Source organism: Acanthopagrus latus, chromosome 8 (assembly GCF_904848185.1).
Source record: "Acanthopagrus latus isolate v.2019 chromosome 8, fAcaLat1.1, whole genome shotgun sequence".
Lineage (NCBI taxonomy): Eukaryota > Metazoa > Chordata > Actinopteri > Spariformes > Sparidae > Acanthopagrus > Acanthopagrus latus.
The window spans coordinates 12679936-12690666 of NC_051046.1; the positions used below are offsets into that span (position 1 = coordinate 12679936).

At 42.7% G+C, this 10731-nt stretch overlaps 1 protein-coding gene across 1 annotated transcript; it reads right to left on the minus strand.

Moving 5' to 3' along the window:
- Nucleotides 1-1034: 1034 nt before the first annotated feature.
- On the minus strand, nucleotides 1035-8343 carry LOC119023679 (pyruvate kinase PKM-like). The gene is made up of 11 exons (XM_037105759.1): nucleotides 8232-8343; nucleotides 6780-6958; nucleotides 6522-6613; nucleotides 4855-4986; nucleotides 4576-4762; nucleotides 4201-4471; nucleotides 3965-4115; nucleotides 3714-3866; nucleotides 2566-2732; nucleotides 1705-1886; nucleotides 1035-1570 (listed from the first exon to the last, which is right to left on the minus strand). Exons 2-11 carry the CDS (start codon nucleotides 6928-6930, stop codon nucleotides 1464-1466), a joined length of 1593 nt encoding a protein of 530 aa, XP_036961654.1. The 5' UTR covers nucleotides 6931-6958; nucleotides 8232-8343; the 3' UTR covers nucleotides 1035-1463.
- Between the last annotated feature and the right edge of the window lie 2388 nt (nucleotides 8344-10731).

The following is a 10731-nucleotide window of genomic DNA, read 5'->3' on the forward strand; positions in this document are numbered from 1 at the left end:
GAGAGGAGGTGTCAGTCATTCATGTATTTATATATTTATATCTCATTTCGCTGCCTTTTATCTGAAGAATCCATCACCTATGTATGTTAGGCATATTTTATTTTAGCTACTGAATTCAATGCAATAAAATAACATATGGTCAATGATGCTCGTCCGAGCTGTTGATTTCTCTTCAAGAGCAGAAGGAGGAGAATCTGATAAAACGCTGGTGAAGTTTTAGGCTCTAAGCCGGATTATGAATTGAGAACTGCCTGATGTTGTTTGGTGCCAACATCAAAATAGCCCCGATTATAATCTGCCAAATATTCGACTCGTCAGTACAAATAAAATTATATGGCATGGTCATAGAGTGATGGCTGCTGGATATGTATGACGTAGATATAGATTTTGAATTCAGTGTTCCTGTAGGGTTTGATTCAAATCAGATTGTTTTAAATTGAGATGAAGCTGGCAGGTAGATCTAAAGCAGAAACAATGAGATGAGTTGTTTTATGATGATAACAGTAATATATAATAGTCTCATGTCATTTTTTCCTTCGAAGCACTGCTGGTTTCATGACTAATCATGACTAAATGCAGACAAAATATCTAATACTGTCACGAAAATGTTAAATGATCCAGTATATTTTAAGTCAGCTTGCCATTGTGATTTTTTTTTCTATAATTTGATAGTTATTCATTACCTCCTTTTAGTGGGTTGTGTTTCCCCCGTGTCTGTTTGGTTGTTGATTTGTCAGAGGGATTACACAAAAGCTACTGAACAGATTCCCACAGAGCTTGGATGGAGGATGGGTCTTGCACCAAATTAGACCCGATTAACTTTCGGTGGCAGATGCTGGAATGTTTCTCACTTTCTTTAACATTGGTGTTGCAAGATGCTGCTGAACACTTTAAACACCTCGTCTCCGGTTTGAATCAGCCCTGGAGCTTTGTTGCATCTACAGTATTTTTTGTCTCCTTGGCATGGAAAATAATGATTTCAAATATGACCCTTATCTCAGTTCAGTGTGATAACAAAAGGAAGACAAACACAGTTGACCCCAGAATTCCTTTTAATGGAAACCAGTCATGCCAAATGACTTTGGAGTCACATTTTGCAACAACTGGAGAAGAAAATAACTGCACATTCTCATGGTTATCCCTGGAAAATTAAAGAACCAACATAATGTGTACCTGCACTCTGTTCACCATGCAAACCGAGTCCGCACACACATGACAGGAGAGTTTCCGCTAAAAGGTTTTGAGTTCAGTCTCTGGAAGCAGGATTTAGACAATAAATTACAGATATGGATGAAAAGTGTTACTGTCTTTGAATGACACCATCGAAAGTCCTTTGAGGGAACGGCCTGGTTTTTGAGTTGCTTTTGGAAAAGAGAAGTCCGACACGGGGGGGGGGGGGGGAGGGGGGGGGCCGGTTACAGGAAAGGGGAGGGGGGAAGGTTACTAATGTCCTTTAATGATGTTTAAGGCACCAGCACAACTCTCATAGTGTTGGTGTAACCGGCACCGGGGCGCCAGCCGGTAACAACCAAGGCCACGTCACCGGACTTGAAGAATTTGCGGTTCTTGCCTATGGAAAGAAACAAGAGATGTGTTGGTGGAAAATAAAGGATTAAGTTGAATACAGCCCTGTGACTACAGGCAAAACTAATTTTACTTCCAACCTATTTGAGAAGAAGTTAAACAAATAACATGAACACGCACCGTAGTCCAGGGCAAAGTTCACACGCAGGTCAACGTCCTCAGCCCAGACGTCGTTGGCAGTCTTGGTGTACAGCACGGGGTAGACTCCGCGGTACAGGTGGGCCTGGCGGGCAGTCTGGCCACAGCGGGTCACGGCAATGATGGGGGCGCGGGGCCTGTACCTTGACAGCATGTGAGCAGACCTGCCGGTAACAGGAACAAATTATTAGAAAGATGCATAATGGAAAATATGTCAATTTCGACACCAATTAGGGAAAATTGAGCCCAAACCTAGACCTGTAATAATTGATTCTCTGGGGGAAAAAAAACTGTAATTCACAACTTCATCTTTAATGTTTATGTGGTGATCTGGTCAGGAAACACAATCACTCTTTTATGGCTCCATATTTGGTGTCTACCAACTCCCGAGGGCTCTTTAGCTGCTAAATGCTCCGCTATGATCACCAGCTAGTTAGTGTGAAACGAAAAAAGATCATTCCACAGAGTTGAGGGGAACAGCAGAGTCGTGACATAATGTTAACACAGCTGCTTCAATTATGCCATTATCTTTAGTAAATCCATCCAGCTGACAGAAGAACGTCCTCTGTATCATGTGTTGAGGGGAATGAACAGGGAGTTAAAATTAACTCATAGAATGTCAGGGTTCAGATCGCAAAAGGTCACAAGTGGAGCACAGATTGTGCGCCGTGAAAGTTGGCACACTTCATATGAGCCGAGGGCTAATGTACTGGAGGGAGTGGAGGCGGAGGGAGAGAGAGATATTATAATACACCAGTTTCTTTGCTCACAGTGGGCGCCGTGGAGGACATTATGACTAAGAGCACTGCAGAGGAGTCCTACAGGCAGGACTGTAAGTCTCACCTGCCAGTCTTGGTGAGCACGATGATGGCGCTGGCGCAGCACTTGAAGGAAGCCTCGACGGCACCGATAGCGATGGACTCTGTGGGGTCACGGGTCAGATGAGTGGTGCGGCGAAGCTCCTCGAACATCTGCCTGTGGAACATGGCTGCCTCGGCCTCGCGGGCGATCTGCAAGTGCGACAGCAAAACCAGACAGATGAGGGTCGTGTCAGGTTGCAGTCACACGGCCACTTTTAACTGCAGGAGTTAGTTTGTATTTTCAAAGGACAAAACAAAAGGGGGCAGTTAACGTCAGTGCAGAGGGCGTCATACCTGAAAGTGCACTGAGACATGAAGCTAAACAACAGCGGCGGCCATGATGTCCAGGGACTGTTGCTGTGCACGGCAGATCCTCAGACACATGCTATTTGAGTAATATGATCACACAGTTAAAGCACAATGCAAGAAGACAAGAAGAGATGTTTGGTAGCAGATGGACGGAGGGAGGGGTGGAGGAGGCAGGGATACACGAAGCAAGTCGAACAAATGCCAAACAAGCTGTTAGTAACACTCAAGCTGATACCAACAATGTGCACATGATGTAAAAGCACAAAATATATCCTACGCCACGAAGCAAACATCATCTTCAAGTTAATTTCAGTCATTTTGATGGTTACTTATTATTCACGATCCTGAGCCAATGCCGACGTTAGGGAATAAAAACTTAAGATAATCAATATATTGACAGATATACACCTTTTTTTTTTTACAATGATCCCTCAAATGGTGATATATTGTGATGTCAAAAAGCCATGTCATGACATGTCGGTAAATATACACGCTGATGCTGATTTATCTGAGATAAACTGATATATCGGTTGGGCTCCGATTACATGATTGATCAGAAGATCACATGAAATTGGATAATTCCTTTTAAGAAGGACAACAAACGTCATCAGGCTCCCATAAAACAGCGAAGCTATGAACATCAAGCCAGAACAGATAATAACAGGGCATCAGTGCCACATTAGATCATGTGAATTTAGTTACTTTGGTCATTTAAAACAAGTGGCACAACTTGAAGTCAAATCTTGTCACTCTGACAGATGCACACTCACACTGAACACAGTATGACGCTTAATCAGCGGGATCAGTCAGAGGGGCTCTCACCATGTGCTGTGTGCGCACAGCCTCCAGGGGGTAGTCTCCCTTGGCGGTCTCACCGCTCAGCATGATGCAGTCGTTGCCATCCAGCACGGCGTTGGCGACATCACTGGCCTCAGCGCGAGTGGGGCGGGGTTTCTTGGTCATGCTCTCCAGCATCTGAGGAGAGACAACAACATAACTCTCTGACACACTTTTTTTTTTTTTAATCTTTTTTTCTTTTTTTACAAAACAGTCGTCTTACTGAGTTCACAGACCTGTGTGGCGCAGATGATGGGCTTTCCGACCCTGTTGCACCTGCCGGTCATCATCTTCTGGGCGAGGAAGACCTTCTCTGTTGGGATTTCAATGCCCAGGTCTCCACGGGCAACCATGATGCCGTCACTGGCCTCCAGGATCTCATCGAATCTGCCAGGCAAAAGAAAAGAAAATCAATTTTGGAAATTCCCCAAAGATCAGGATCTGTGCACGTTCACCGCCATCATCCACTCACCTGCGCACACCCTCGTGGTTCTCAAGCTTGCTGATGATCTTGATGTCCTTGCCCTTCTCGCCGAGCGCTTTCCTGACGGCCTGAACGTCAGCAGCCTTGCGGATGAAGGAGGCGAAGACCATGTCAACGCCCTGCTCCACGCCGAACTGCAGGTCCTTCAGGTCCTTGTCAGAGAGAGCGGGCAGGTCGACAGCAGCTCCGGGGAGGTTCACGCCCTTCTTGCTGCCCAGCATACCGCCATTCTCAATGGTACACATCAAGAAGTCATTGCCTTCAGACACACACAGAGAGAAGAACATTTATCTCCACAAGAAAGATAAAGGACATTTTCATTAAGGATGAGTCTCGCATGTCATTTTCTTTCTGTGCACTTACCAATTTCTTTAACCATGAGGGAAATCAGACCATCATCAATGTAGATGTGGCTTCCAGCCTGCACGACCTTGGTGATGTTCTTGTAGTCGAGCCACAGAACTTTCTCATCACATTTCTCCATGTACTGGTCGTCGAGTGTGAGCTTGATGGTTTCACCCTTCTTGAGCTCGACCTCAGCAGTGCCACTCTAAACAACACCGGGGGGACAGGGCTCGTTCATTCTCTGCTTAAAACCTTCTGACAATTATTTGCGCAATAAATTGAGCCTTGATGACTCACGCCCTTGATGAGTCCAGTCCTGATTTCTGGTCCCTTGGTGTCCAGAGCGATGGCCACAGGTCTGTACTCCAGAGATCCTGGCACAAAGCTCTCAGTTGCCTCACGGACATTCTTGATGGTCTCAGCGTGGTACTGTGTGGGCGTTAAACAAATATTATCACGTCGAAAAACTAAATAACTCTACCATAGCTTAAAAAGTGAGAGAATTCCCATCAGTGAATTAAACTAGTTCTTTAGTACCAAGTATAGGTGGCAAAAGTACACATATGTTTTACTACTCAAGTCCAAAGTACAGATTCTTTGTCATCCTTACTCTGTCTCGCGACGTCCTTTATGTTGCTTTATGTCTGTCTTGAGATTGGTGCCATGCAATGATGCAAATTAAAACCAATCGATAATCCCATTCCCTGACTGAAACTAAAGTAGCGAGCCCGTTTTGAAAATGTAAGGAGCAGAAAGTATGGCTATTTGTGTAGAAATGTACAAAGTGCAGCACAGACGTTGCTACGTCACAATACCTTGTTTTATTTTGGCGGGGAAAAGGATTGTCTTTAAATGTGTCAAATTCTGACAACGTGAAAAAAAAATAAAGAACAAAATACGGAGGACAAACTTGGGCACGAGCTCGCACGGACAGCACGGCACTGGTTACGCAAATGTTTGCGGTAAACAGCTGCAACACATTTTTAGCATGTGACACTGTTCAGCTCGTTCACACCCTGTCAGGTCTTATGAGAATAGTTTCCAAAATATTTGAACAATAGGGCGTTTGACAACTTAAATAAAAGACAAATCTGTCTTCCGTCTGGCTCAGTGGATAATGAACACTGGTTTCACTACATGCCTTCTACTTGCACTGTTGCTGCCAGGCTGACTCTCAGAGAACTCCTATTTATAGCTGGACTGGCAACTGACACGGCAATGACACAAAAGTCAAATCTATTTTGCCCGTCGCACACATCAAAATCTCCACTTTGTTCTCTGGATATATGATAATCAATTTGATCATGTTCTATTGCTGACCACCTAAAATGCTGAGCTGATACCTCAGGAGCCACTCTGAGAGTTGAGTTACGTTGTAAAAAAAAAAAAAACCCTGCTGTTAACCTTTAAACATCCAAATATCAACCGTGGGTGGTCATGCTACTGCTGATGATGGACTCGACGGCTCGTCCGCTCAGGTGACAGTGAAAAAGGTAAAAAGGCATGACTTTTAAAGGCGAAGGGTCACGAGTATAAGGTGGGCCAAAGAGTTGGCTGTGATTCAGTTCGCCCGACGGATCACAAGCTACAACTCAGACCCGCTACTGAGGGGGGGCGAGTACAAGCTCGTAGATCACATTACAGCCACAGACAGTTACCGGGCCACAAGAGTAATGTCACACTGACGGCTGCAGCTGTAAAGGGTAAATCCACACTGAGTCACTTGCGGTGGGTGAAGAAAGTACGGCTGTGCTGCTCTGTCTGGGTACACGCTGCACTTCTGCACAAACTTAAATCAGGGAGGTCACAGCAGGTTTTTTTTTTCCAACTCAACAGCCACTTGATGTCACCGTTTGGGACTGCATAATGCAACAGGACGGAAATTTAAAGGGCACGTTTTGGAGATGCTAAGGAGCGGGGCACGAAAATGATTTGTTATAACTGCTGAATGTTTTCTGGCTCACCTCATGTGTTCCATGGGAGAAGTTCATTCTTGCAACGTTCATCCCAGCCTTGATCATTTCCTTGGACATGTCCACAGATCTGGACGCAGGTCCTGCATTGAGACAGGTGGATGGTGGGATTTTACGGAAAACCACAGAGCTAAATATGAACTTTAGGAGGTCATGTGGATGTTTTCAACATAAACATAAACATAAACATGACATAAAATACATATAACATGACATATTTCAACAAGGGTTTTTATTCATGATTCTGACCAATTGTGCAGACGATGCCAGTGTTGCGAGACACAGCAGGTTCAGAGTCGATGTCCAGCAGACACATGTGCTCGATGAAAGTATCGGCCATGGCAGCGTGCATCTGCTGGGTGTGGATGATGGAAGAACCCATATCCTTTGACTTCGACATGACTGGATCCGGGTCTGCAGGAAAAATCCTGTGGAGACCAAAAGGTAACAAGTGCAATGATCGTTAGTACCTGACAACTCCATTAGTATTCCAGTATTTAGAGTCGGGGTCTAAACAATGACAAAGACAGAACTTGTCACAGAAGCTGCATTACAGTAACAAGTTATCACATAAACACGACCACATAAGTAGTCAGAGTATGAAAAGTGAATCAGAAACCACAGAAAGATTATATCAGTGGAAGAGTACACACTTATAGTAAGGTGTGACCTCCACCAGTGGAGAGTGACTGTGCTAGCTGACCGAACAGCCGTTGCATAAAGCAACAACGACAGTATGTGCCTGCCTGACTGCACTCTCCCACATTCCAGCGGGAGTTTATGCGCAGCTGAAGAAGAGGAGCCGGTCACTCCTCTCCTCGCTGAAGGTACCTCACACACACTAGATAGTAAATAGATGAAAAAAACAATATTATTGCTGCCCAGAGTGCAGCAACAGAGGTATGCAGCCCGCATAACGGATGTGTGTTGTCAGCCAGTGCATGGAAACATGGTGTGTGTGTGTGTGTGTGTGTGTGTGTGTGTGTGTGTGTGTGTGTGTGTGTGTGTTGCCCACAGCCTTCACCAAAAATAACATGGTCAGCTGAGAGTATTTATGGACTGTAGAAACGTATTAGAAACAAACAAACAAACAAACAGCCAAAACAATGAGGGAAAAAAACATGACTACATGACAAAAGGGCTGTATCTTTCTACAAGGTAATTAATGTTACAGCTAATTTCTAAAAATGAATCATCATGTGATATCATATTGAATATCATCAATATTAGGGAGCAGCAGGAGTATGAGTCAGAACACAGGAAAATAAATGTAATATACACAATTAACGAATAAATCAAAGTGAGAGAACTATATGTGACTTCAGTGCACCTTAGTTCAGTGTGCAGAAAGGAACTGTAGGTGCAAAACAAACAATAACAAAATAAACACAAAAAAACCCCACAAAATAAAAAAGAGTGCACACTCCTGATATTCCAGATCAAAGTGACATTAACTGCAGTTCATTTGAGAATGTGAAAAAGACGTTAGCCTCTATAAATAAGATCTATGCGCAATTTCTGTGACAAAACTGTGAATATTACATTAATCAAGTGAAAGTCTGCAAAGATTTTCAAAATAAAAAGTTTGTCCAGTGATTGAAAATTCTTTTTAAATACATGATAATTGAAACATAATAAGAACCAGTACAGAATGTCCTCTCCTCTCTGTCACACACTTGAATTTCACTCGCAGTTACTCACCTACTGGGTAAACTTTGCAAGGACGAGGGCGCCACTGGTCCGGCTGCAGGCCACAGCTTTTATCCCCCTCACCAACCGGAACTACATTCCAGGACACAGTGAGACGGGATATAGATCGCGGCAGTTAAGGCGAGATTTACCGTTTGGACGACGAGTTGAACGTATGTTTTTCAGAAGAAAGATGTTTACCATACGTAAATATCACGTTTCGTGCCATAAGCACACAAATTTGACGGTAATGAGGGAGGATACAGCGCAGGTGGGAGTGTTGTCCGGCTGATCACAAAACGCTCCGCGGGTGGATGAAATGATCCTCAGCCAGTGCAGAGCAGGAGGATGACCTTCTGGCTGTAAATTACGCTTCTTTCTTTAAATATCTTTTTCTGCTGTAGCCCTGGTCCTCTATAACTGTTACCAATCTTATAATGACTTTAATTTATTGTATTTATATTATTTGCATCAAGGACCAAGCTGTTGGGCAAAAGTTATGTTACTTGCTCACGCAATATTAGATGTGTTATGGTTGTGTGTGCTTGTACCTCAATAACTCTCTTCTTTGTGAGAATGGCATTAAAAACATGTTCTAAGAAGCTGCAACAGGCAAAATCACAATCTGTATGGAAATACAAAAGTCACTTGTGCTTTTCACTGTGTCCCTTTTGCTTCATTTCCAGGATATATTATAATCAACATCATGCAAGGCCTATTTAGTAATGTTGTTCATTTGTCCAGACGCCACATCGCTTCAGGCACACACCTGATCGATGTCAGGAATAACATGCATCTTTTTTTCCTTTGTCATTGCAGATTTTATATCCAACAATGGATAAGATAAAATAGAACTTTACTTATCCCAAAGGAAATTCTTGTGCTAAAACAATTTACAGTACAATTGAAAAACCGGTAGCGACCAGTGGGCTCCCCGGGTCGGCCCAGGTTAAGATGCTTCTATCTGTTCTGACAGTTGCCCCTCCTTTTATGGTTGCACTACGATCACTCATTCTGAAGCTGTCAGATCATCTCTTTTACTGACTTCACTTTTTTGCATGTTAGACTTAATGCCACACTGTCAGACAGGGCAAGGCTGCATCATTGTTTATCTTGTTTCATGTGTTCAGCAGGGGTGGAGCTGTGGCTACGTTCCTGCAGCGTGATATGATGATCCGTCCAAATGCATTCACTTAGAGCTTTTTATACATTACATTACTGGACTTTGAACAAATGTGCAGCCAGGCTAAAAGTGACACAACTGAAGAGTCAGAATCAGATTTGATGAGAGCTTGCTGTGGTAATTGGTGCTTAACAATGCAAGAATATTATTTTTTAGAATTACTAAAATCTATTTTAGTACAGTTTAAAGAATATGTGCAATGTACTGTATGTGCATTCATGTACAGAATGGCAACACATGGCTCCATTTTACCAAAAATAGTCGTGAAACTCGAACAAATATCAGGATGTCACTCAAAGTATGCAATGGTAATGTGTACATATATATATATATAGATGCACCATGTTGGGCACATGTTACATGAGGAACATACTGTACCACACCATAAAACTGGATCTACCCAGTGTCGTGTTCAACATGTATGTGCACTCTTCTCAGTGTTATTTAATATAAGCCGCATGCTCCTCAGCAATAAAATCATTTTCCATCTACTGACAGGGGAACCCCAATTTGTGTCAGCCATATTATTCCAATAATTTTTAAAAGGAACAAATATTTCTCCAAAACATGTGAAACTAGGTAGAAATTCCAAGGGGGGGCAGAGTTGGCAGCTAATTAACCTGAACTCACAAATGCTTTATGGCAGAATTAAAATACATCCTTAACTGGACCAGACATTTGTAGTGAGCTTAAAAAAAGCTCTAAAACAACTTAAGATAGATATGGATATAGCTGGATAACAAGAAAACTGAAATTATGAAGTATTCCATCTGCACCTTTGTGTCATTTATGAGCCCTAAATGTTCTTTGGACGTGTGGTTGATGTGACCCAGCAAGAAATCTGACTCCAAACTGACTTTCACCCACCTCCTGTCCATTTAAGGACAAATGGATGGAAGCCAGTGGAGCTACAGTACTATCTTCCAGTTTAAAGACCAATGAATTATTCCTTTACAGTGACATCCAATGAGTTGCTCTTAGTTCACCTCAGTTTTTACACATTCATGGCATTGTCTGTGCTCTGCGTCAAAGTATGTAATCCTACTGTACATATTCTAAAAAACAGAGCAAAATATAAGAAGCAACGCAGGTTTTAAATCATCATTTATTTGTACTTTTTCCAAAATTACTTATATGTCCTAAACCCACTAATACAAATTCAAATCGAGCTTTTATTCTTTCTATAGCATTCATACTAAATCTAATTATCATTATTATTTTTTTTTTAGATTGTTCTTGATGGATACTTTTCTCCCACGATGCACTGCACAAAAGAAAAGGTGGCGTTGCTCACAGTTGCAAAACAAAGTCTAGCTGTAAGTTAAAACA

What these genes read in the sequence shown, in the direction of transcription:
- LOC119023679 (XM_037105759.1), bottom strand. Translation starts at nt 6,930, where the DNA reads ATGTCGAAGTCAAAGGATATGGGTTCTTCCATCATCCACACCCAGCAG. An exon ending in TCTCCCATGGAACACATGAG is followed by an intron (nt 4,987 to 6,521) that starts GTGAGCCAGAAA and finishes ACGCCCACACAG; the next exon opens with TACCACGCTGAGACCATCAA. An exon ending in CCTCATGGTTAAAGAAATTG is followed by an intron (nt 4,472 to 4,575) that starts GTAAGTGCACAG and finishes GTGTGTCTGAAG; the next exon opens with GCAATGACTTCTTGATGTGT.